Raw genomic sequence first — 27,219 nt, 5'->3', positions numbered from 1 at the left:
ATCCTGTTCGAGTAAAGCGACCACCACGGATCCCCAACCCACCCTGCAGATTTTTGGGCCCAAGGCGGGACTTGAGCTGAGGACTTCGACCATTTCTAATATTTATCTCCTAAAACAACACGGGCGTTTCACAATAGAGCACCTCCAAGAGTTTGCAAGGCGTTGACCAATCACAGTGTGCGAAATGCATCGGTCCAATGAGCGTTTGGAAAGGGTAGACAGATTTCACGAACGGTTAGTGGACAACACGTTGCAAACTCTTGGAGGTGCACTGTTGTGAATCGCCCGTATTGGATCAAGGGGGATAAAAAGTGAAGGGGGGGACTACCTAAATTCAAAACCGGTTCTGGCGGCCCCAGGGAAAAGAAGTTTCGTGCCTTACCTCCGGACCAATGACACTTCTCAGTCGAGGTTTAAAATTTCAAATATATGAAGCATTATCTTTTCACTTGGTAATAATAACCTTCAACATTTTAGTGTTCCCCTTGTCTGTCTTTTCCTCCTTAATTTTACCAAACCTTAGACTATCATTGTACAAATTGAAATTTATGAAGATTGGAAGCGGGTACAAAAGTCAACTCGTGGCACAGTTGCTGTTTTTGTCACGTTTAAAAACTCAATCTTTATTACTGCCATAAATATTCAATTACTGCGGGACAGAAAACACTGCAGGGCTCTCTATTGATAAGTAGCACAAATTTTGAAAAAATGATATTCAAGTTTCTTCCCAACTGGAGGGCGCTATTTACAATCATGGGGTATGTGTGCTGTTGTTGAGGGCTTGCACCACCTTAAAAAGAGGATACAGTTTGATCAGACTGAAACTGCCCGGGAAGGCTGTACAAGAGTGCAAATATCACAAGACGCATGTACATGTAAAGATGTCATTGGTCAAAACACCATCTGGTGGCTCAGACAAGCCAATGGCAGGTTGGGTTTGATAAAAGATTTTTCATTCTGAAAAGAATGCCACAGTCCTTGTGAGTTGATTGTAAAAACTAGCCCCACTTTGTACCCAGTGCAGTTATTCAAACTGATCATTTCAACGGTTCAGTTCAACTTAATCCTGGAAGGCCAACACAATCCTTGTACACCAGAAATTTCAAGCTGTGCCTCATAAATTATACTTCAAACTGGCTTGCCTTTTTTCTTTCCTGTCTTGCAGAAAGTACCACATAGATGACAAATTCCAGTGTTAAAGTCCAGCTTCAGCCAGGCTACAGTCACATACAGCCTCTTGCAGACATGTCACAGCAATGCAGCTAACACACCACTATCTCAGTTCCACTCATCCACTTTTTTTCTAAAAAGGAAGTACTGCCCCTGCCTGTCTCTGAAAACTACTTTTCACTAGAGGAATCTATTTTTTAAGAAAGCTGGCATAATGTTACATACAGAGTTACCAACTGGCAAAGTTTAATTTTCGAGGTACAACAATACCAACTGTAGAGCTACGGTCTTGTAAGAATGATACCTAATTTGCACGAAGCACTAGCTGGGCAGAGGCCCTATAGTCACAAAGACCCACCAGAGGTTGCACTTGGAGAAAACAGCGCCCTTTAGTGCTCATTGCTTTGAGACACATGCCAATAAAACCCAGCTAATGTTCGCAAATAAGCAATTGCACAGCAGTGTTAAAAAGTGTACTTTTTTCTTAATCTCATTATTCCTTTAGCAGCTTAAGAGCAAAATGTTCCACAAATACATTAACATTCTTAGTTTTCATTTTTTTTTTCCGAATCTGAAATCACAGATCAAACTGATCACGTTAAAAGAAAGACCTAACCCTCTTGCATAAGAAGAAAATACAGTAAAACAAGCCTGAAGAGTAAATGTGACACGAAAACAACACTTTGCAAAGCTTCTGGTGATTACAGTGTCCTGTAGAAAAATTATACAAGAAAGTTTGGTGTTACAGCCTTCATAATTAACAATTCTCACACTCCATGGCAACGAAAAAGTAGTCCAAGACAAACTTTTCTAAGTGCTGTTTTCTTTTTACTCCACAGACTTCAAAATCTCTTCGATGTTTACAGGCTCGGCTTCTTCAAGGACAACTTGGAGCGAGGATGACGTCTGGCACTCTCCATGAGCGTTCTTGGCCTTGAAGGTGTAGAGACCTGAGTCGGTGGACAGGGCCATGGGGATTTCCAGACAGTACTCGTTGGTCTCAGCCGAGATGGCAAAGCGGCCTCCGTCCTCTAGAGCCCGGTCATCCTTGAGCCAGATGACTGTGCGAGGACAACATGAGGAAAGAGGGAAGAGAATTTCAATAACAAAGTGACACACTTGCTGCGAGCGGAAAGAGAGAAAGGTTCTTACAAGTCTTCTGATTCCCAATGCAAACAAAAAATGTTTAAAGAACAGTGGCAAAGGCATGTATTTGCCACTGTCCATATCCAACCTGTCTATTATGACTAGACTTGATGACTAGCTTAGAATTTACTGAAGGCCGGATTTAAAATGGACTTGTAATGAGCCAGATTTCACGGTGAGGTGCTAGAACCCAACTCTCACTAAATAGGCTCTAGACTTAGGCATTTTCAGGTTGCCAACAAAGTTTACTGGCCTTTATTGCTAGGTAATACTTTAGGCCCTCTACATGCAAGGAGATTTTACTCTTACTGAGCATAATAGGGATGAGTCTTTACCTTCGTCAGCTGCTTCTAACAGTTTGCAGTAAAACTTGGCACTCATTCCTTCTTCGACACTGACGGACTGAGGCTGGACCACCATGATGGGACCCTTGTAGCCCTCCGGTACAGCTGGAGCAAAAATGAAAAGCAAAGCAAGTTTGGATGCCACATTGATATAATGCAAAAAAGACATATTCAACTGCATAAGCTGACTTGATGTCCAGCCAAGCAATTCACTTTGTGAGCCAACTAACAATGGCTAAGCAGCCAGCCTCCTTACAAGCCCCTCACGAAATTGGGGGGGGGGGATGGAAAGACAACCTGCTGGCCAGCCTTCTAGCTGGTCCACCATTCAACCTACAACCAATTCATCAGCCAACAAGCACCGGCCAATCCATCCCTAGCCGGTCTATGCTCTAAAAACTCACCAGGTGCCTCCTCTCCCCTTTCTGGTGCTTCTTCCACCTGGGCGGCATCCTCTAGGACCACACCTCCCTCCTCAACCACACCTGCCTCTTCCACCACACCTGACTCCTCGACCATGGCAATGTCTTCCCTCTTGGCCCCTCCCAAGTCAACATCTATGGCCTCTCTGACACCGACCTCAATCTGGGCCTGGCTCTCCTCGCCCCTGGTGGCATCAGAGGAGCTGGTCTGGGCTACTTGAACTTCTTCCCGTCTTTCTCTGCGCGTTTCTCTGCGCACGTGCACTCCACCTTCTTCCGATTCTGAGCCAGAAAAAAAATCTTTCCAGTTTTGTTCAAAGTAACAGAACTTCCAATTGGTCAAAGCCCTGTGAACAGCAGACCTATTTCACCTGCTAGGCTCTGACTAATTAAATGGTGCTTGCAAACTATGAAAACAGATGCCTTCAGCTTTTATAAAGCATCATCTTGGTCAAAGGATGTCTTATATTGAAACTGAAAATAGTTCTAATGGTACTGTCTCTTCATAAACATTTAAGGTGAGCAACAAATTTAAACTGGACTTTGATGGGGGAGTGTTTCATGAACCAATTAGCTTTGACTGGAAGTCTCTGTTTCTTGTCTCCTGACCTGTGATCTCTTCAGAGACGCTCTCTTTCTTCTGTCGGTACTCCCGGAAGCCTTGCTGGATGGTCCGAGCCGCCGCGGATGTGTCTTCCTCCGTCATATCCTCACGTCGCTTGGACCGTCGGGTGGTGGCACTGTACTCCTGACTAGAGACCTTTTGGCCACGCCTGGATCGGTCTGCAAAAAAATGACAGCCTCTTGCCAGTTGTTTTGAAGAGATTTCGAATAGATTGATGGGAATAGCTAGGTTATTGAAGCCCGGTTTAAACAAGGAGAAGTGTTGAAATGTTGAATCAGAGAGTGGAGCAGAGGTCCTAGGACTACAAGGGTGGCAATATCTTTACATCGAGTGGGTAGGTTTGTTTCAATAATTTTCCTCACCTACCCTGGATGAAATTACAAAGCACAATCACGAAATCTGGGCACATGACATGGGAGTTTGCTGTGTTGACTCCATACTGACCACATTGTGACCAACTCTTGTGTGCTTGCAGATTATTGTTTACCTTCCACACTGATTATACATTCCGTTTCGTCAGTTCCCATGCAGTTCTCGGCAATGCAGGCAAATCGGCCGCTGGTCTCTGGAGTGACCCGGTCAATCTCTAGTACCGCCATGCGGTAGGAGTACTCCTGCTTGAAGTCCGGGTGTGCCTTAGGGATGACTTCGCCATTCAGCATCCACGTAACCTGGCAAGAAAGAAGATGCAAAATAAGCTGTCATTCTGTGAACATGCTCTCGTTATGTGACAAAGGCATCACAGTCCAATTCCTTTCCCACAACATTGTACGCTGAGTTACCCTGGCGTGAGGGACTTCCTTGGGTTCTGGGTAACCCAGGTTAAAAGGATAGGTAAGTGACTACCTGGGTTAAGAGTAACCGAGAGGAGTATCAGACTCTTTAGGTTCTGGTTAACCAAGACAGTTGAGGGACAAAACCAGGTTTTGGATGACCCTGGCTTGAGGGACAGCCTTAGGCTCTATGTGAGCCTGGCAAGAGGTGTTCATAAGCTGTCAGGTGACAGAGAAAAATAGCTCGGGGAAACTAGGGAAAGAGAGACAGATGGTTGTGAATAACCTAGAGGAAGAGGGACCACCTTGCATGTTGGGTAACCCAAGCTACAGAGTCTGAGGGGTATATGTTAGGCTTTTGCTAACCCTGATAAGACGTTGTGGTGTTGGAATCTTGCATTCTCTGGCTAAAAAGCCAGGTGAGGGAATACCTTGGGTTTTAGATAACTCAGGCTAGAGGGCAGGGGGTTCTACCTTAGGTTCTGGGTAACCAGAGGCAATGCAGCTGAGCCGGACGCTGGATCCCTCCTGGATGGTCCGTGGCCGCAGGCGGAATGTGAAGGCCGGTTTGGAGTCGGGACGAGGTGGGGGTAGCTGCTCTACAGGTCTGCGACAAAACGAAAATAAGACTCACAGGTTGAGAGAGGTAAAGTGTGGCGTTAAGTACCTTGCTCAGGACACCAGCACTGCCTGTCCATGGTAGGATTAAGAACCCAGGATCTTTGCCTGAATCGAAAATGTTTAAATTGCTGACTCTGATTTCTAAGCTTCAACACTACACTGCAACCCTAAAATTCCTCTCCCTCATATTTGCAAGTCTAATCAAAACTGCAGATTTTACAACAAAGCAAGTTTTTATGGATTTATTTTTCCTTACCTTCTCTTCTTTTCTTCACGTCTCTTCATTGGATCAGCTACAAACAAATTTTTGAAAAAAAAAAAAACAATACGTCAATCACAAATGGCAAAAATTCAATATGCTCAATAATTTCTTTCTATACTGTAATAAAAAATACTGAAAAGAATTACAGAGTGGTTTATGTCAGGCCTCTTTGAGAAACTTGGTATTGTGGACCGCTCTACAAGAGGCAATGTGGTCATCTTTGACTGTGTTCTAATCCAGCAGCTATGGCTTGTAATAACACGTGCCTATGGGAGCAAATAGCCAGCAGCTATTGCCACTTCCTACAGACTTTGTGTTGCTCTCAGCCATATAGCCAGTTATAACGCGGTTGCCACCCTACTCACGCTCGACAGTGAGATGCGACTCTTTGATCAGTTCACCATAGGAGTTGACCGCCTTGACCATATACTGGCCAGCTTCCTCTAGCTGGCAACGTCCAATGACCAAGGAGTAGTTGACGTCATCGTATTTGGACTTGTACTTCAAGCTCTGCTTCAGTTCTTTGTCGTCTTTCCACCTTAAAAAAGACCACCACATGTGTCATGCAGAGTGAAACTCAACATCACTATTAAAATGTCATGGATCTGCAGTTGTTTAGTCTACCTGAAAAACAAACCCAACCCTATGTGTCGCGTAGAGTGAAACTCCATACCATCTGAGTAAAATCAAAGCTCTGCAACACTTATCATGAGGTCAAAAAACTCCCTAATTGAACATAAAAAACTGTCAAGACTTGAATCCCTGAGTTCTTTCATACAATGTCACGGAGCTGCTTAGTACATGATTTGATGCCAACAGAGGCTCCAAGTATTTCATGGAGACCACAAGCAGAAAGCGCAGCCAAAGGCATGCTGACCTTGGAGGAAAAACTTACTTCAACTTAGTGGCATAACAATAGAAATCTCTATGCACGCACACCACACCAACAACCGCCTTCAAATAGTGCTTGAAGGTATCAGAGTTTTCTGCTAAAGTTAGCACAACTTTTCTATTAACTGTTAAGCAGCTCTGTGAAATTGGCCCAGGCTAGATTCGAACCCAGGACCCACCCTTTAAAAGAGCAGATATTTGCCAGGCTTGGCTTTAGGGTTTGAATCTCAATAGAATGCACTACCATTTAACGCTTTCCTGTTACAGTAATCAATCACTGACTTCAAAACCCTTCACTGAATTCCGTACAGATGTGACACACAACCAAATCTGTATTCTTTTTGGGGGGCGGAAAGCCGGCCGACTCACCAAGTTACAACAGGCTCTGAGGGCGCTGCAATGACACATTTGAACGTGGCATCGCGATCCTCCATTGCAAAGGTGTCGATGGGTCGGTGAACAAAGCGGGGGCGTGCCTCCTTGCGCGCTAAACAAAATGAACATCGGCCAAACGATAACACTTGATACCAAAATACTAACACAGGGACAAAATCAATGATCAATGATCGTCGATACCAAGCAAGTGACTCGCAGTGCACGGTGAAATTGTCAGAATGGAACACCGACTTTAATGAAGTAGGCTAGCCTATATCCTTGGACAAAAAACTGCTTCTACTATACATCTATTGAATAGCCAATGGCAGGACAATTATGTCTTTTCAGAAAAACAAAGTTTTACAATAGTACAGGAAAAAATGAAATCATGACCAGTCAGTGTTTGGTTATCAATCCTCCGGGTCTCCACCATGCCCGTGGTCAACAGCCTCAAGTTGCAAAATCTCTTCTTGAGTATATTCTGGTTCGAACTGACAAGGCAATATTTCTTGTGCCTCATCAGCTCCTTCAATGTCACTTTCTTTGACAAATGAATAAGACGAATATGACAACTGATCACTGGAATTCAACACTGGAATTACAGTCGCTTGAGTCTGACATGATTGCACACGCTAACGCTACTACATTACGTACATGTCGACGCGTCATTGCGTAACAGTAAACGGTTGCCGGATAAAGGACTTCGTCCTATGACGTCACAATTCTTAGGAATTTCTTAAAAGAAACTTTCTGTACCCAGCGGCTGTCGTTTAGCTTTTACTCCCAGAAGGGGCTGAAATAGGGTCGTGAAAACTACAATTTTTAACATAGTTCTGAGCATTTTGAAATTATGCAGATGTGTTTTCTTGTTATATATATGTTTGTTTTATGTGTTCATGCACGTTTTACAAGAAATCTTCCACGCACGGACCATCCCCTTTAAGAATGAATGCGAGTCCAAGGTCTTCAAGAACGGATGTGAGTCCAAGGTCTTCAAGAATGGATGTGAGTCGAATTCCAAGGTCTTCAAGAATGGATGTGAGTCGAAGTCCAAGGTCTTCAAGAATGGATGTGAGTCGAAGTCCAAGGCCTTCAAGAATGGATGTGAGTCGAAGTCCAAGGCCTTCAAGAATGGATGTGAGTCTAAGTCCAAGGCCTTCAAGAATGGATGTGAGTCGAAGTCCAAGGTCTTCAAGAATGGATGTGAGTCAAAGTCCAAGGTCTTCAAGAACGGATGTGAGTCGAAGTCCAAGGCCTTCAAGAATGGATGTGAGTCGAAGTCCAAGGCCTTCAAGAATGGATGTGAGTCAAAGTCCAAGGTCTTCAAGAATGGATGTGAGTCGAGGTCCAAGGCCTTCAAGAATGGATGTGAGTCAAAGTCGAAGGTCTTCAAGAATGGATGTGAGTCTAAGTCCAAGGTCTTCAAGAACGGATGTGAGTCGAAGTCCAAGGTCTTCAAGAACGGATGTGAGTCGAAGTCCAAGGTCTTCAAGAATGGATGTGAGTCGAAGTCCAAGGTCTTCAAGAATGGATGTGAGTCGAAGTCCAAGGCCTTCAAGAATGTCGACATTTCATTGCATTCCTATACTGTCTCACTTTACCACAGTGAAAGGAATAAAGGATATTTGCCTGTCTTCAGTGCATACCCAAATTGAGATGTGACCTAGGCCATTTGGCAACAGCCTACCTTTGTGAACTAATTCATGCCAAAACTAATGTATGCTCCTTACGATCAACCTTCTCAGGTGTGGTCTGCTTACAACAGCCACTCAGTAAAACAAAATATTACGGCGACTGATCTTTTTCAGTGGATGCCTCTCGTGTATGGAATGCCCTTCCAAAGGCAGTTTGATCCGCTGGGAGTTTAAATTGTTTTAAAAGCAGCTTAAAAACTCACCTCTTCCAGAATTACTTTTCAGCAATATAGTCCAATTTTGCTATTAGGAAGTCTTTTTATTTTATTTGGTTGTAATTGTGCAGTTCGAAAGTCTTGAATTTCTTATGTAGCAGCTTGTAGCCTGTTTATGATGTTGTAATTGTCATTCTTTTAAATTTGTTTTAATGGTATTTAGTTTACAACGCTTTGTGATGTCGTTGACATGGAAAACGTTTTTTAAGTAATTCCTATTATTATTATTTGGGAGCAGCAATACGCATGCATAGTCAGCCCTATCAGCGCAGCCACGTGCCAACTCACATTGCCATTTGATATACCTAACGAACTCCCCGTCGACAATCCTCCTTGTACTAGAAATTTTGTATTTAGACTTTATGGAAACTTTGACCCCCAGCATAATAACAGTGGTTCAACTCTACCAATCTCCATCCTGTAAAATCCTCAGAAAACCTCTTGCTGGATTGCAAAGGATCTGGGACGTTAAGGCGGTCATCACTGAGGCCATGGAGATGCAACTTAGACTTACACATTGCAACTTCAATGATGAAGTCGCCCTCAAGTGGTCTACGTCGGCGGTGGGTGCTGGTGTTGGATAGCCGACCAATTCCGATAGTCTGGGTACCGACCTTTGGAAAAGAGCACACAAAATAAAGGAATTGGCCATTGTTTTTTTAACCATTTGCTGCCGAGTGGATTTTTCTTGAGCAAGACAAGATGCCGGGTCCTTTTTAAGATTTTCCGTTTTCAAAATTCTTCAAAAATTCATCATTTCATTTAATGACCATTTATACCCAGATAAAGGACTCTTTGGGCACTACTCTAAAGCTGACAGGTAAATTCATTGACTCCTGAATATTTCAGCCAGGCCTGCAGCCTTGGAAAAAGAGCCCAGATTGTGCGGTGTTACGTAAGATTCTTTTGTTCCCGAAACCAGCACATTGCACTGCTGACCTCTTTTCAATACGGGCCAGATTAGAATGCAGCAGTGCTGTATGGCTCATCGCTGTGGTGGTGGAGAGTTTTGTCCCCGGTGGTAATCCGCTCGCTCCAAATGCCTCAAACCATGGTATACTGTTTCAAAACAAGGCTGGATTATCTCCACTATTGAGGGCGAAAAAATGCTGGTAATGCCCAGCAGCTCAGTCTTTTGTGCCGAGCACAGTCTTTTGCTATAAAGCCCAACTCTTTTGTCCCAGTTCCGAGCTCCCCGCCTCTGTATATAAAGCCTGTGTACTCAAAAACGGGTCGCCTGGCAGGAAGTGGTTAAAATACGATTTGAGATTCATTTCAATCTAATAGATAGATAGGCCATTTTCCAAAGTACAGATTTAGTTCAGGTTCCAGCTTCCAGATTCATTTCAGACCTTGATGAATTGATGGGCTAATTTTCACAATATGGATTCAGCTTTCTTTTTTGGCTTTTGTAATCACAGCAGCTACAGAAAGCCCTGGCTTGTTCTCAAAGAGTTCAGAGATTGGTGCCAAGACGAACCTGCAGTGCTCCCCTTTAAACTTACCAACCATCCAGGTCTCTCCGTCAGCATCTTGTGTCGGTCAGTAGAGATGCGGTTCCGGGACCACTTGCTTGGTTCCTTCAGCCACGGGTGCTCCAAAGCCTCATAGGCAGGCATCCGCTGCCTAAAGTAAAGACAAACATGGCAAAATGAGCAAACAAGTGACTTCTGACCAAAGAGGATGCCTAAGGCTTGTGACTCCTGATCAAAGAAGGGAAGGTTTGAAGCCACGAGCCAGTTATATATTGTGCCCTGACGCAAGCCATTTTACGCCAGTTCTGAATATAAATGGGTTTCTGGTGACAAATTGACGCAACTACATGCAACATGTCATTTACCTTGTTGCCCCAAACAATGACTTTCAGAAAAATGAAGAAGTGGGTCTAGATGGGGTATGAAAAAAAATTAATTATTTGGTAGCAGAAGAAATTTATTTTTAAAAGTTTGATGTAATTAAGCTTTACATAACTAAACAGTTCCAAAGACATTCTGTCGCAATCAATTCCTTCTTTAAAAATTAAATTTGAGGAAAACGGGTGTGACTCACTCTGTGTCAAGTATGAGCAGCTTGCTGATGAAATCCTTGGCTTCATCCGAGATGCCGCGGAACGCCCCTTGGTCAAACTCCCAACGTCCCCGTCGGATCTTGTCTGGGTCGTGGTTGAATGGGTGTATACCGCTAAGTCTGGGAGCCAAAAAAATACACAATCGATCAGGAACTTAGGAAAGTGCCAAATCTGTAAGAAAAGTTAACTTCCACAAAACGTTTCGGGGGCCTTAATTGGAAGGATGAGTCAAGAATTATTGCGTGCTCTCCTGCATAGGGTGTTGTCTTAAGGATGCCAACAGGGATTCATAAATACCTGAGACAGTTTTTCTATTCCTATTGGTCGAACATTTGATAATGCCTGCCCGAAAAGTTGGTAATGCCCGCTGCGTATATCCCGTGCTGGCACATGGATACGAGACAGTTTAATCGGGTCTGATTGGTCAGGAGTCTGTGTGTACACGACACGCCACGCACATGCCAAGTTCATTGAAGGGAGTCTATGGGACAACTTTCAAATGGAATATACCATAAAACAGATGGGGGTGTTCGGGAAAATGAAAGTGAAGTTTTAGAACAAAATTGTTAGAAATCTATCATTTTGACTTCTTTTGACTCTCTGAATATTGAAAAAGGTATTCGTGAATGGGAATAAATATGTGCTTAGCCAGTCTTAAACTAATGTTTAAGACCTTGCCCAGGGGAACAAATGCTGATAATGCCCTAGCTTTGGCTCGGAGATTAATCACGTCCGTTCTCTTGAGCTGGTCTTAAATGCATGTTCAAGACTGGTCAAGCACACATTTATTCCCTTATTAACATAATGCATTATTTTAGCAACAGCCACGTTATAAGTTCAGGTAAATTTTTATCAAATCAACTTTTTTGGAGTGATTTCTGTAGGCTGTTGCAAACATTTGCAGAATGGATGACTTTGCTCAACACGTTGACTGCGCAATCCCTGGCCACAATGCACACTAAGATTAATGCCTTCTGGTTTTTGCACTCCATGAGTGAATTCACAAATAGCTTGAAACCCCCACCAACATTAGGTTTGATAGCTCAGTAGGTAGGGTAGTGGCACAGTGTTCCAAACGGTAGCAGGTTGAAATTGTACTCTACTACAATTTCCCGGCTCTGCATGGTACTGGTTTTGAACCCTTCTAGTTTCGTATCAAAATTAACTTGAAATGTCGGAGGACAGAATATAACCAGGGAGATACCTTCTCGTTTGTGGCACGATGCTCAAGCACACGTTAAGCACATTCATACATGGCGCATACATGCAATTTAGCATGTCGCAACTCCCTATGGGTCTAAGACAACCTATGCACAAGTGTGGTATTGTGGCAGTGACAAGATCTCAGTCTAGCCGTTAGTCTATATTCAAGCTGACAATGACAGCTAGCACTATAAGGACCATTAGGCTCAGTCCACTCACAGCATGTAGACAATAACTCCCACTGTCCACATATCTGTGGAGAAGCCCACCGGGTTGCCGTTGATCAGCTCAGGTGACGAGTACTCCGATGACCCTGAGACAACCTTGACCCTCTCCTCGGGGTCCAGCTTGGTGGCCATGCCCAGGTCAATGATGCGGATGTTGTTGCTCTTCTTGGTCTCGTACAGGATGCTCTGGGGCTGTGGGAAGCGTAAAACACAAGACCAAAAGAATTTGGGGAGATGACTTTGGTGGTTGAAATAAGGCTGGAGCATCATCCTTGGGACTAAGCCTGATGAGGTCTCAATCTGCAATGGGGGGCCTACCTCAAGGTCTCAATCTTTTACCAACATTAAAGTCTCATTTTCAGGTCTAACCTTTTGGAATGTCATTCAGTGGCCTACCTTGAGGTGTTAACCTTGGACTTCCATAAACGTATCATTCTGGGACCTATTCATGGATCTCATTCTGGTGCCTAAATTAACCGCTTCCTGCCGGGGACTCCGGATCCGGACACGTATGCTTTATAAGTGTGGCCAGGGTCTCCGAACTTGGACAAAGGGAACAGGGCCTTGTAACAAAAGACCGTACTCGGAACAAAAGACCAGGCTAATGGGCATTACCAACATTTTTTCACTCTCAAAAGTGGAGATAATTCTGCCTTGTTTTGAAACAGTATACCATACCTGGCTGAAATACTCAGGTGTCAATAGATTTTGTCTGTCTGGCTGGAGTGGACACCAGAAATGCCTTTACGCGCTTGTAAGTGTCCAGTAAATGAAGAAAATGATAAATATCCTGCCCCAGCATCATCAACATTGATAAATGCCCTGACAGGAAGTAGTTAAGGTCTTAGTCTTGGACCTGGAGCTCATTCCAGTGCATACCCTCAGGCTTCATTCTGGGCCAACTTTGAGACCTCATTTTGAGGCTTACCTTGAGGTCTCATTCTGTACCTACCTTGGGGTTTCAGCTTGTGACCTTCTTTAAGGTCTCATTCAGGGGCCTACCCTGAGACCACATTTTAGGACCCACCTTAAGGTCTCACTCTATGACCTACACTGTGGTGTCAGTATAGGGCCTACCTTGAGGTCCAAGTGCATGTAGTTCCTGAGGTGCTTCAGGCCTCACTTTGTAACCAACACTGTGGTCTCAGTCTAGGGTCTACCTTCAGGTCTCACTCTGTGACCTACATTGTGATTTCAGTCTAGGGCCTACCTTGAGGTCCAGGTGCATGTAGTTCCTGAGGTGTAGGTAATTGAGTCCTTCGCAGACCTGTCTGGTCAGACGGGCAACCTCCTCTTCGGTCAGATGCTCCCAGTCCTTGAAGCGGTCAAAGGGATCACCTCCACTCAAACTGCAGCCAGAGGAAAAAAACTTCGTCAGACGGAGAAGGTTGTAAGTGACCAGCTTTAATACAGTCAAACCCTTGGTGAAAGACTCCAAAACAGATTCACTCTTCTTTGACCAACAAGGGCACAATATTACGTCAGCATGCAAATTTGTTAAGCACAGAAAATACTTGTTTCACAAAAACAAGTTACCAGCCAAATTGCCATGTAAATTACCAGCAACTTGTTCTCTTTTTTTTAAGCTTAGCATGTGAAATTGCTAAACAATACTTTTGGATTCTCTAACTCTGTGAAACAATAGGCCCAGATCCTTTACAGAAAAGCTAAAAATTTGGATGAAATTTGATAAAGCTACGTTTAGTGTGACACCTTTTTCAAAAATCTCCAAACTTTTCGTGGTTTACAGAGTGTGATGTCAATAGTGTACTGGGTTGAGTATTCCACTTACAAGTCCAGGATCATGACCATCTGGTCATCTGTCTCATAGGCATCGTGCAGTTGCAGCAGTCGCGGGTGTTGCAGGGCACTCATGGTGTTCATCTCTTGCTTGATGTGAGCCTTATCAGCTGGCTCCGTTGAGACAAACTTGGCAGCGTAGTTGCGGCCAGTGGGCTTCTCCACAGCTCGGCGGACCACACCGTATTCACCACTATGATAATAAAATTGATAAAACATAAATAAAGCTGTAAATTGTAATATATTGACTGGTCAATATATGTCCAGTCAATGTATGACCAATCAATATTGACCAGTCAATATATGAGATAGGATAATCCCCAGACAAAATAGAACTGCAAAATATCTATACTTCTATGTTATTTTTCAAATCTTTTTGCAATATCCATTCACCATTGCAAAGTGCAGGGGAATTCCATTCATTATAAAGAAAAAGCACTGAGGCCCAAAAAAACTGACCAGGAGTTTTCTGCTGTAAAAAACCTCACCTTCCAAGCTCTTCCCCAAACTCATAGCGGTCGCTAGGTGACGTCTTACGCAATTTGACTTTCTTCGGTGAAAAACCTTCCTCAACTAGAGAAAAGAAAAATAGTTATTGAAATTAGCATTTCAGGTTTTTGCAATAATGCCTTTTTTGGAGTGGAGAGAACATCCTTTCACGGTGGAGAAGACACTGAACCTGGCTTATTTCCAATATCATTCCCACACAGTTTAGCACATTTTGCAGCACAACATTTAAATTAAGACGAGGGTGACTTGAGATTTTCACAAAATGATCATTGTGGAACTTACCAATCATATCATAATCATGGACTCTAGGAAGTCTTGGTCTTTCAGGGCGGGCAACTGGTTGACAAAAGCAAAGATGAATGAAACAACAAAGTGAACACAATTTCATTTGGAAGAGACACCAACAATTGCGCAGTCTGTCTGCAGTCATGCAATTAGGATGAATTCTATTGCATCCTTACTCAAGGACCCATGTAATGATGTCCTTCACTGTGCATCCATAACGCAAATTCAAGCTTAACTGAAAAAAGTGGTTTGAAGGTACACTTCCTAAATTTACCAAAGGCATGAACCCCTTTGTTACCATGGACGTCTTTCAAGATTTGCCAAACTGGAAACACAAATACTGATTTTCAAGACAGTTCAAACATATGCATTTTGAGAATTCAAATCAAAACTTTCTTCACAAAATGAAAATTGGACAAAAATCTCACCTGATTCCTCCGTTGCCATGGAAGCCCTTCGGATAGGCTTCTCTGGTTCTTAAGGAAAAGCAAGCACAACAAAGGAATTTGTCAGTCCATAATATACATCCACTTTTCTTCCTGAGAACAACAATCAAAGAATTTCTGCCATTTGCCAAACAATTTTCTTTTTTCTGTTTCATATATATATATAAATATCAGGCAAGCACCATGAATGTCCTATAGAAAATCTGGAATCGCAATGCCCTCGATCAAGCACACAGAGCTCACCAAAGCCCCCAGGGGCAATGTTATTATGTAACTTTGATGCTAATACAAAGAACTCCTTGCCACCAATTCATTTGTGGCAACAATAGTTGCAATGGCACGTGAGCCAACTATCACCTTTATATTTGGCATGATAAGATGGCTGCTTCACTCAATACTACAGCACTGGTCCAGACTTTTTAGTATGATGTCCATGGTGAACGCCTCCTCAAAAGAACTTTTGGCCTCTACAGTTTAACAATAGCTTGGAAGCACCACAGTTGGTATTGCGCTCGTACCAGGTATAGCAATCTTGTGCGTGACCTCAGCCGGTTTGCTGGAGCCGGTGATATTCTCGGCCCGCACACGGAATCGGTACTCCCGGTTGGGTGTCAGCATGGACAACACGTGGTTGGTCTGGCCTGAGGTGTAGCCGGCCCGGCTCCATGACTCCAGGCCAAACTCCCGCTTCTCCAACACGTAGGCGTCAATGTGGCTACCCCCATCGTCAGCCGGAGGCTGCCAGCTCAGCTCAACACTCTCGTAGGTTACATCCTTGGCCTGGAGATCGATGGGTTCTCCAGGAACATCTGAGGCACCGAAGAATTAGAAAACTAACCATTTGCAGACAGAATTAGTTTGCAACAAACAGAACCCAAACATGGTATTATTTCAAGTGGGAAATCCAGGCTTTTAAAAACAACCAGAGCTACTTTTCATAGTCAAGAGTCAAAATGTTTTAATGTTTAAATTTTAATTTATGTAAAGTAATGAGAGTAAAAGAAACAAAGCTGCTGAAAATGTTCTTTAGTGTTTTTTTTTTTTTTTTTTTTCACGTTATGTACTATCTTGTGGTTTTTATACCTGTTGTGAAGATAGCCCTATGTGTAGTGATTTATTTTGCTTTTCAGTAATCTGCGGACCTGTCTTTATTTCTGTTTTGACACTTCCTTAATTTCTGAACAATAAATACATGTAAGAGGGTTACCACAAATGTTGACTCTTGAGAGCTACTTGTACAAGATCTGTTACATTTCTTACTGTAATTTTATTTTTGCTACACTCTATGGCCCTGCAATGGAGCAATATTTGCTTTGGTCATGTACAGAGGCCAAGTTGTAGACACAGTCATCTCCATGGATATGTGTGTGTGTGTGTGAGTGTGTAAACGCCTTCAATTGTGGACCTATAACAGTAGGGGACAATAGGGTCCACGGTTGCCGAAGAGCCCACGGTTGGAAAACGTGTACAAAACATATGGGAGGTCTTCCGAAAAAGTATGAACAAAAGAGGAACAATAGGGAGTCCACGATTGAAGACATTTACACACTTGGGTGTGTGTGCGCAAAATGAACAAGAAACCACACGGCCTAACCCATCATCTGCCCCTGTGAATACACAAAGCCAGAACATGTTAACAAGCTCTCTGTGAAACTGTCACAGAAAGTTGTTGGCAGTTTTCAAGTCTGACATGATGTGGTCAAGAAGAGTAGAAAATAGAATGATGATACAATTTTGCCACCAGGACGAAAAGAGGTTGCTCAAGCATGACTGCATCACATCATCGGTTGCTCCACGAAGTGATGTATACAATAGTTTTAATGCACCAGAAAGTGACGTACGGTCCATAGACATTAAATACATGATACATCAGTTTGTGTTGCAACCAATGACATATACACATTCAAAAGCAGAGATCTGGTAACTAACAGTGGAACCTTGGCTTGTTTTCAGAAGTGGAAATTGAGAAAAGGTCCATGCTTGTCATCTTGCTCAAACTGGCACTACGCCGCATTCTTACCATTGACGTTGACATGGATAAAGGCAGAGTCACTCCCGACCTCGTTCTCGGCCGTCAGTTCATACTCCCCGCTGTCCTTGCGCTCGGCGTTAGCTATGGTCAGCACAGCGTGACGGTCTGTGTCCTCCACACCACGGCTGATCCGCCGGCCATCCAGCGTCCAGCTGGAGGTGGGCTTGGGGTAGCCCGTGACGGGGATCTTGAGCTTGATGGTCTCACCCTTGATGAAGCTGGCTGCCGTGTCGCGGAAGCGGGCTGGGAGCTTGATCTTCGGTGCAACTGCAAGAGAGATGCGATAAATTGAGTTGAGTCCATCACAAGTCATGGAAAGTCCACCACTGGGCCTTCCGTGTGAATCCAAGTCACAAGCTATTCAAAAGATCTGCAACATTGCTAACGATAATATTTATTGATCTTTGAAAAGTTCTTATGACTTGTAAAGAAACTTCTGATGCACTCGACTACAGGAAGTTTGTCCCCAATACCATGACTTTTCAATGTCAATAATCTGTCAAATGTCTCCTTTTATAATGATCAACTTCAGCAAGAATGAAAATGAGACACAACTTGCTAGAACCGCTTTTGAGTTTAAGGCTGTTTCAACTTGGCACCTGGTGTGCATAGAAAGACCATACTTTTGACAAAAATAGGTCGGGCATGCTCAGCGTGGCCAAAGCCATGTGAGCGTGACATCTGTGCGCACAGCCATTGAATTCCAACCAAAGGGATGCCACTGCTACAAAAACAAATGAAACCTCTCGGAACTCGCACCAAGTGGATTATCACCAGTTTTATGGTTCTTACATTTGACGAGAAGCTGCGCACGGGTCACCTTCCGTCCCCCGGGGTTCCTGATCTCACAGGAGTACTCATCCACATCATCGGGCTGGATGTTGCTGATTGTGAGCATCGCAGCATTACCGTCCACCTCTGGTTGGTACTTGTTGTTGGTGAACAGTTCACGTGACCCCTTGAACCTGTCACATGAAGTATAATCAAAGTCATTAATTGACAAAACTTTCTTCAATCTGATAATTTCTTTCAACTGACAAAAAACTTTCACTGAAACTGAAAATAATCATTTACATAAGAGGCCGGTTTCTCAGATTGAAAACCAACTCAAGCTTCACAGACAGATGTATTGGAACAGGTATATTAAACCCAGAGGTTTCAAATCCCCCAATGTGGGGTTTATTAAACGCGGGAGTTCAAAATCCCCCAACGACTGTTTAGCATGGATAAAACAAAGGGACAAAACAAGAAGAAATATTGGTTAAACTCTGCTCTTATTCACCACCCACTCCCCAGGCCAAACTTGGAACAGCCCTAAAGTGTATTTTTCGAAGTCCACAAAACTATTTTTCCCCAAAGTTTTTTTCTATGATCTCCATGCTGGGCAACCCTGGTCCAGTGTTCATTCCACAACAGGTTGAATGTTTCCTTTTATAAACACCTCTTGCCAATTCTTTGTCCTGATTGGCTGCAATACGGTTAGGTGTAGTTCTCAGATATAGGCCAGTACATGAACTTTACGTCAGCACCAAATGGACATGCACCACTACATCGCACACACATAAGTGGCAGAAACTAGTGCCTGGTCAGGCACTAGTATTCAAAAATATTGACGGATTACAGCACCCTCACATGAAGGGAACAGTTAACAGCAACTCAAAGAAGGGAAAATGAAAGCGCTCCTTTAATCATTGACTGCTGGTTAGTTGTATGGTTGAATTCAAACATTTCGGTTACAAAATTCGCAGAAGTTTCTTATTTCACATTTTAGACAGAGGTGTATTTATTATAAAATACATAATAATAATAGCATAATGGACTGATGTGATTTAGTCACTAGCGCATCTCCTTGCCCCCCTTAGGCCTGCAATGGGAAATAGGACTCTCTTCAGGTCACTCTAAGTCCCTTTGGGCTCAGACGTACATTAGTGCCCTCATTGCCAGTTCATATGTGTACACTATAACGATGGAAGACAGCGGACCTGGGGGGTGGGGAAGGGGGAGGGGAGGGGAGGCAATCTCACCATTTGACTTCTGGGTGCGGTTTGCCACTGAACTGGCACTCAAATGTGGCTGTTCTGCCCTCGTGGGCTGTGGTGTCCCTCAGGCCTTCCTCAAACTTAGGTCTGATTACCTCTGGAAAAGTTAACGGCCACAAAACGGAAATGCTTCAAACCCAGTCCTAAAAATTCTGAACTGCGTAATCGCTTACAGACATTTAGAGACATCTTCACTTATTTGTCACTGGTTCTCATGTAATTTTCAATAATAAAGGTACCATCGACTCCCAGTATCGCAAACATTTTCACTGGGTCCCATGGATTTCAGTATGAGAGTCAACTGTACTTGTAGTTTGGGGTACCAAAACAACACTGCTATGGTACTGTTGATGTTTTGAATATACTTAAAAATGTTGGGCTAAAATTTGAAATGGATGGGCTTCAATGTTTTGAGGTAGAAGCATTTCTGCCAACTCTTGTTCAGAAAATAGGTAAAAGTGCCAGTTATTTTTATTTAAAGTAGATGTGTCCAATGGCCTTTCACTCAGTGATATGGGCAGGTATAAAATCATGCAAAACAGTAAGTCATAACTTTGTTTTCAGTCACACGCATAAGTTTGGCTTGTATTAGCATTTGGAAATTTGATGCCTTGTGATTCAAGACTCAATTTTGTAAGTACCCGGCATGGAAGTCTACAGTTGGCACAAGGCATCCACCATTATTTGAGGATTACTGAGTAATCCTTGCCAACATTTGGTAGTGGGTTTACGGCCCCTGTACATATATATCACTGAACTGACCATTAGGGTCCTTGACCAGCACTGAGTGGCTGCCGACGGCCGGCTCGCTGACCAGTCCAGCCTCATTGACAGCCGTCACCCGGAAATCGTACTCCCGATCCTCAATGAGGTTGGGGATGGTCATGGTCAGGTGGGCGACGGGACCACGGTTGACTTGCACCTGGAGATGACAAGCCAGATTCTTCAATGAAAACAGCCAGTGGTCATTTCACAACGCAGACTGCATAGTACCAAGCCATGCATGGTCACAGATAATATGAAAACTAAGCAATTTAAACAATGATCATCATGAGCACTAATGTTGCTCTTTTACAAAATGTCACAGAATTTCCATTATTATTACTCCTGCTCATCATGCCCATACGGCTATGTTTAGACCATCTTGGCTCATTGAGGAGTATGCTGTAATATATATTGCTATTTAACCCCTTCGCTACAGAAGACTGCTACTACCGCATCATTGTGTGAGGATTAGTACATACCACACATACAGGCTATTCACCATGCAGCTGCTGGTTCAATGGGGCCTGCTGCTGGACAAAGCCCTCCATTCAGGGCATACCACAAGCCAGCAGTCGCGGTCAAAAAATCCCACCATGAAGGGGGTTCAAGGTATGAACTACTCAATAAAATCATGAGAACCATCTCTAAACTCATGGGTACCCACTAACTAAATACTCCCTAACCACTTTGTGAAGGGGTGCCCAGAACCGAAGACATTGGCTTTATACGCAAAGCCGGGATACCCGAAATCGGACAAAAGAGTTTGGCCTTGTAACACATGACTGTACTCGGAACAAACGACATGGCTGCTGAGAATTGTCAACATTTTTTCAGTTGTCAATAGCGGAGGAAATCTGTCAATGTTTGAATGATTATACCACTGTTTGTGGCATTCTGTGCGACCAGATTACCACCAGGGACAAAAGCGCTCCAGCACTTCAGGAATGACCATTAAAATACTGTTGCATGCTAATCTGGTCCACATTTGAAAAGATGCCAGCAGCGCACTGGGACAGTTTCAGGGGAAAAAAAATTACATAACACCCCACAATCTGGGCTCTCTTTACAAGGCAGCAGGCCTGGCTGAAATACTTTGGCATCAAAAGATGTTGTCTGTCAGATTAGAGTAGCCACCAGACAGTCACTTGTGTGGGTGTAAACATCCAGTAAATTAAGTTTACACAATAAATTTGGGAAGAATTTTGAAAACGGAAAATCTAAAAATCCCCCAGGAATACGTCATGCAATTTCAAATTAAACCCGGCAGCATATGGCTAATTTCACAGGAAAGGCCTGGGCTCATCATGTGCAAAGCTACCCAACCTATCTTGGTTCTGGGCAGCAGGCTATGAGATCGCAGCAGCAGCAATCCACCTAACTGGTGTGGCAGTGAAAAGCTTAGCCTGAGATATCACTGTGTCTGGGCACTCTGCGACCATATAAAGACCCAAATAGTACGCACTTTTTCCAGATAAGACTTGATCAAGCATATTCCAGGCAGTTCGTACAATCAAATGTCAGGCTGTATCATGCAATGTGTCCATTCCACGGCACATTCTCCAACATAATGGAGAGCCCTCTGTCACTCATGCACAAAGCAAATGGCAACCAAAATTAAGACGGTTCATATGAACATCAATAGTGGAAGCACAATTGAAAACTTCTCAAGATGTAAATTCTCCATACCCAAAACAACGCATTCTCCTTACCCATCTATCTGCTCCTGCCTCTGTCTTCTCGACAAAGTACCCGGTGATGGGGCTCCCACCGTCAGAGTGAGGGCGCCCCCACATGAGGGTCACAAAGTCCTTGCCCACCTGGCTGACGTCGGGCTCACCAGGCTTACTAGGTGGGTCAAAGGGGCTCTTGGCCACCACAGCCGACTCACCACTCAGCGGCCGGCCCAGGCCAATGTCGTTCTCAGCCGAAACTCGCAACTCGTAGGCCACACCTGTCTGCAGGCCGTGCACCAGGAAGTTGGTCTCCCGCACAAAGCTCCCAACTGCAGAGGTTGCAATATGGAAGCCATGTTCAAATTACTTGGCTCAGAGCTGAAAATAATGTATTCTCCGATGAAAGCCACTGGCCAGAAGCCACAGCCATTTTTAGACTTGTTATTGCCAAGTGTGGCCAGATAGTTCATACAAAGCCAAATTTTGCCCATTTTTTTCATTTTTCATTGTTGTTTGTGGGCCATTTTTGCAAAGACTTTTGGCAAATACTAACTAGCATATTTGTACTTTCAGGATAACTCTTCTGAAAACCAGCACAACTAATGTTTAATCCTTAAAACCTTTGGTCATCAAAGCTTCACTTGGCACTTAATATGCAGAGAAATTTCATGAACTTCCCCATTATAAAAGGAATTGGTCAGTTGTCATTGAATCTGGAATAACTGAAAAAACGTCCCTTTCTTGTAACAAATCAAACCAAAATCCCTTAGCTGGAAACAAGTCTTCAAGAAACTGAGGCAATTTGAGCCATCAGACAAGAACACTTCAATCCACTGCTGTAGCCAAGTACTTCTAAACTATCTTTCACTAGTTATAACAAGTACTTTCTTTGTACACAGTGGCTAAATAATAACATAGAAATACCTTTGTTATAGCTCATGAGTAAACAGCCTGTGTCTTTCTATGCACAGACTAAGGAACTTTCAATATACTTGCGAAGTACCAGTACCTTGCTAAGTACTCGACTGTATCATTCATGGGTTATTCCAGAAATTAAGGGGCCGTTTTTTTCCCTATCACATCTGACATATGATTTTGTACGTTCAAAACACATTTTCTAATTCCAAGAGTGATGAATTAATGGAACTTAACTGCCAAACAAATGGTGATAGCTTGAAATCAATTCCAGTGATATTTCCAGGTCAGATAACAAAGGTCAGATGCAACAAAACACAAAAATGTCAGTTTTGGGCCCTTAATTTCTGGAATGACCCTCATACATACCTGTCATCCAGTCTTTTGTCCCCTCCTCCTTTTTCTCCACATAGTAGGACTTGATGGGCAGGCCTCCATTGTGGGCAGGTGGCTTCCAGGAGATGTAAATGGAGTGGTTGGTTACCTCACCGACGTCCAACGGACCACGAGGTGGCCCGGGAACATCTGGACGCAAACAGCCAACAACAAAAAAAACATATGAGGAAGGAGAAATTGGTGCCCACATGTCAGGACCAGTTTCTACAGAAATGCTAAGTTGAGGAAAGGAAATATGTGCTAAGCATAAACAAGCTACGGGTCAAAGTGCCATGTGAAGCGCACTGCTTAAGACTGGTTCTCCACTCATTTTTGCTTCAAACAAAAACCAAGCCCCGAAAAAAATTTAAAAAGTTACAGAATAAAACCATATCATTGGAACAGCTACCACTCTTTTCAGTCAGGTATTGGATATCCGGGAAACTAGTCACAGTCCTGGTTAACAGCAGGGGCGAATGGGTCACTGCCAAAAAGAACCTGCAACCAAAACAACGGCAGCACCCACGAGCCAAGGTTGTTTTCTTACCGAGAACCTTGACGTTGAAGCTGGCCGTGTCGCTTCCTGCATCGTTGCCGACCGTGACCTTAAATGAAGCATTGTCCTCTGGTTCAGCTTGCTTCACATTCATGATGACGTAGTCATCAAAGACGGTCATCTTGACACGGTCATCTGCAAGGACCAAATCAAAAACAAACTAATGTAATTTTCTTGCAGCATTTTCTGTTTACTTTGAGCTAACTAAAACAAATTGCTAACAAAACTTCAATTAAAAAACAATTTTTAAAACAGTTGACACTAAAGTCAAGCTCATTTGTCAGGATGAAAAGGCAAAGCAAATTTGACATCACAAAACTTTAGCAGCAAACTTCACTTGCGTGGAAATGTTTTCCACTGTTGCAAATTTGCAACATGAAGCTGATTTCACAGAATCACGTTCATGTTTGCTTTCATGCTAAGAATGAACCAGTCTTTGCTTCACTTATTCATAGCCATGAACGCATTTCAAATGCAAAACAACCTGGGCACACAACATACCATCCAACGGCTGCCCGTCCCTCAAGCACCGGGCACTAACGTCCCCTTTGCCGGTGAATGGAATCTTCACCTTGAATGGGTTGCCCACCTCCACTGTGACCTCGCGGGGGACATTGCCCACTGAGGGGGCCACTAAAATGAAGCACAGATGAACACAGCAATCAAACACTGACAAGTCAGTGTGGCAAAACTACCTGTTGAAGTGGTCAATCTTTTCTGAATAGAGAATACTGTAATAACAAAGGATGCATTAATACTACCGCGGCTCATCGGGCCAATAATATTCCTGAAATAATCCGTAGATGGCCAATTCATACACTGAATACAATAAACAGTAAATTCAGTTCACAGTCTACCATCTCAGTAACTGTTTACTCCGAAGCAAAAGAAGTGTTGCGACCTCGCAGGCCAGACTAAAACCTGCAATCTGTAGAAATACAATCTGGAGTTGCATACTGCAGAACACCAGGACCTTGACACTTATCATTGAGATCTTCTGGCCAGTGAGTAATACACAAAAGAAAACAAAGAGCAATAGGGACTAACACTGGACAGCAAGTTTGGCCTTGCAGCGCTCGGTGCCCATCTTGTTGCTGGCCTCACAGGTGTACTCGCCAGAGTCTGCATCTTTCAGGTCATTGATGGTCAGTATACAGAGTTGATCACTCTGCCGGGCTGACAAGCGAACTCCTGGCCATAGCTCTTCTCCATTCTTATACCTGGGGAACAAACAGAAAAAAAAACAGTTTTAGCACGTTTCATCTGCCTTTCCTGCAGATGTAAGCAATATTAAAACAAAAATTACCATTTATGGTTTAACTGACGGGGGTTTATCACAAGTCCTCACAAGTCTGAAGCAGTCCTCATTTGTCTATTTCAAGTCCTCACATGTTGATTTCAAGCCCTCAGAAAGCTAACACAAGTCCTACAAGTTCTCACAAGTACTCAAGTTTTCAAAAACCATTACTCGTATTCATATGTCCTGACAAGTCTGTCAAGAACTTATTTTTATCCTATGTTGTTCTAGCTCACCACTTGATGGTAGGCTGTGGGGTACCAGACACTTCACACGTGAACTTGGCCGAGTCACCTTGGCAACCAGTGACGTTCTCCAGCCGTTTGTCAAAGAATGGGGCTGTGCCCTCTGGAAATAAGAAAACCAATCATATTCACAGTGTCAGAAAAGTGGGAGAATTCTAACCACTCAAATCCAAGATGGTTTTAAAACATGGACAAATCAAAAAGCCCATATTAGACAAACTGACCAATCATCTATAGCCAATCGCCAATAGGCTACACTCCAACAACTGCATAAACTTCTTGTTTGAAGCACTCACTAACTGAGTCCTTGGGCTTGATGGGCACCTCTGAGTAACTGGGCTCGCTCGTTCCTGCTGCATTCTCAGCAAAGACTCGCGCTTCATACTCCTTCCCCTCTTCCAGTCCATCCAGGGTGAAGTTGGTGTCCTTGACGGGATACCGGTTGGCCTTCTCCCAGTTGGGGGCACCCACCTCGCGTTTCTCAACTGTGTAACCTGAACAAAAGGATCATTGTGGGTTGGAAAACATATGAAATCTCAATACTCTAATAGCAACAATGTTCCCTAGCCCGAAATGCTGGTTAGCATACATGTGTGGTATATGCACAAGTGAAGGTACCAGGCCAACAGTTTCTCTGTGTTTATAAATGCTTCCATCACCTTCCATATTGGTCTGGAACCATGCCTGCTCACAGTGTAAAACCAACCTGTTATGCGGGCTCCTCCATCAGATGCAGGCTTAGCCCAGGTTAGGTCAGCCGTATTGCTGGTCACTTTTTCCACCTGTGGGACTCCGGGTTTGTCTGAGGTAGCTGCAAAAAACAGAAGCAAGAAGCTTCAAATTGTTTTTAAAAATTCATCGAATGTAGATAGAGCAAAACCTAACTAACTAACTTGAGATCTTTAAGCCTCATTTTCAAGTAATAAACTTTAATCATCACTCCTGATTGAGTCAATCCATGGCAACAGCTGCGTGACATGATCCTGCACTGCACTGCACTGCACTCAAGGGCGGATCCTGGGGGCCAATGGTTTTTTCTTTCTAATTCTATTTAGTCAAAGTGAAGATATTAACCACTTCCTGCCGGGACTCTGGAATCAGAGACGTATGGTTTATATGCATGGCCGGGGTCTCCGAACTCGGACAAAGGAAACAGGGCCCTCCGAACAAAAGACCAGGCTGCTGGGCATTACCGACATTTTTCACTCTCAAAAGTGGTGAGAATCCAGCCTTCTTTTGAAACCGTATACCAGGGTTTGGGGCATTGAGAGCGAGCGGATTACCACCAGGGACAAAAGCGCTCCACCACCGCAGCGATGAACCACACAGCACTGCCGCACACTATTGTAAAGAGGTCAGCAGTGCACTGAGCCAGGTTTGTGAACAAAAGACAGTTATACAACACCGCACAATCTGGGCTCTGTTTACAAGGCTGCAGGCCTGGCTGAAATACTCGGACGTCAATGAAGGTCACCTGTCAACTTAGAGTAGTGCCTAAAGATTACTTTGTGCGGCTATAAACAACCGTTAAATGAAATGAGGAATTTTCGAAGGATTTTGAAAACGGAAAAAATGATAGTTATGCTGGCTCAGCATCATCAACATTGAAAAATGCCTTGACATAAAGTGGTTAAATGCCTTAAATGGAGGGTTTTTTTTGTATCCATGGACAGAGCCATTTTGCTTAGGAAATTGTTTCTGAGCAGGTGCTTAATTGTGACTGGTGCAACCAGTAAAAGCAAATGTGCAGACATCTGAAGACTTCCTATCTGTGTTTCTCCAAAAAAATATTGTTTACCTATGTCTGATCAACATGTTGGTAAAACGTATTTATAACAGGACTTACAAAATTCAGGGTTTACCTACAAAAAAGAAAGGGAATGAAACAGTTGCTTCAAAGTCTTGCTTGAATCAGTGAACCGCAAAAAAAGCAATTTCTAAACGTTTATGCCAAGTCAGGGGTGACATGTCAGCAACAGTGTATAATGTAACTTACTGTACTGTGGTTTTGGGATGACTGCATTGGACGGGCGGCTAGGGGCACTGAGCCCAGCCGCATTTTTGGCAATCACGCGGAACTGGTACTCCACCGTGTCGCGTAGGTTGCTCAGGGACATCTTGGTGTCCTTCACAAGGAAGTTATTGCACTGCAGGGGACCGGTCATCGGTAGAGTAATACAAATGAGGTCAACGGTCATGGGATCATTAGCCAGTTATCCATTGGACAATGACATGAAATCAGTGA

The 27,219-nt window shown here is 43.6% G+C and overlaps 1 protein-coding gene across 8 annotated transcripts in view; it reads right to left on the bottom strand.

The window, feature by feature from the left end:
• Positions 1-594: 594 nt before the first annotated feature.
• The window catches only part of LOC110979570 (twitchin-like), a 106,111-nt gene continuing 79,486 nt past the window's right edge, over positions 595-27,219 (bottom strand). For all 8 annotated transcript variants that reach the window (XM_087131957.1, XM_087131971.1, XM_087131972.1 and 5 more), the window contains 32 exons: positions 26,971-27,121; positions 25,681-25,785; positions 25,271-25,468; positions 24,966-25,077; positions 24,480-24,652; positions 23,934-24,065; positions 23,424-23,567; positions 22,871-23,026; positions 21,623-21,915; positions 19,911-20,070; positions 19,134-19,245; positions 17,902-18,074; positions 17,098-17,376; positions 15,596-15,886; positions 15,060-15,107; positions 14,629-14,682; positions 14,325-14,409; positions 13,829-14,029; positions 13,247-13,385; positions 12,029-12,228; positions 10,588-10,725; positions 10,044-10,164; positions 9,053-9,152; positions 6,624-6,741; positions 5,729-5,901; positions 5,358-5,394; positions 4,955-5,087; positions 4,195-4,378; positions 3,692-3,865; positions 3,065-3,364; positions 2,652-2,765; positions 595-2,231 (listed from right to left, as the gene is read on the bottom strand). In XM_087131957.1, the coding sequence (XP_086988083.1) occupies positions 1,999-2,231; positions 2,652-2,765; positions 3,065-3,364; positions 3,692-3,865; positions 4,195-4,378; positions 4,955-5,087; positions 5,358-5,394; positions 5,729-5,901; positions 6,624-6,741; positions 9,053-9,152; positions 10,044-10,164; positions 10,588-10,725; positions 12,029-12,228; positions 13,247-13,385; positions 13,829-14,029; positions 14,325-14,409; positions 14,629-14,682; positions 15,060-15,107; positions 15,596-15,886; positions 17,098-17,376; positions 17,902-18,074; positions 19,134-19,245; positions 19,911-20,070; positions 21,623-21,915; positions 22,871-23,026; positions 23,424-23,567; positions 23,934-24,065; positions 24,480-24,652; positions 24,966-25,077; positions 25,271-25,468; positions 25,681-25,785; positions 26,971-27,121 (5,031 nt within the window). In that variant the 3' untranslated portion in view covers positions 595-1,998. The remainder of the gene's footprint in view (positions 2,232-2,651; positions 2,766-3,064; positions 3,365-3,691; positions 3,866-4,194; positions 4,379-4,954; positions 5,088-5,357; positions 5,395-5,728; positions 5,902-6,623; positions 6,742-9,052; positions 9,153-10,043; positions 10,165-10,587; positions 10,726-12,028; positions 12,229-13,246; positions 13,386-13,828; positions 14,030-14,324; positions 14,410-14,628; positions 14,683-15,059; positions 15,108-15,595; positions 15,887-17,097; positions 17,377-17,901; positions 18,075-19,133; positions 19,246-19,910; positions 20,071-21,622; positions 21,916-22,870; positions 23,027-23,423; positions 23,568-23,933; positions 24,066-24,479; positions 24,653-24,965; positions 25,078-25,270; positions 25,469-25,680; positions 25,786-26,970; positions 27,122-27,219) is intronic.

The sequence above is a fragment of the Acanthaster planci genome, linkage group LG02, assembly GCF_054643075.1.
Source record: "Acanthaster planci isolate LZ-2023a linkage group LG02, COTS_SCS, whole genome shotgun sequence".
Classification (NCBI taxonomy): Eukaryota; Metazoa; Echinodermata; class Asteroidea; order Valvatida; family Acanthasteridae; genus Acanthaster; species Acanthaster planci.
Note: the sequence above shows the minus strand (reverse complement) of the source record. Positions and strands in the feature narration are given on the sequence as shown.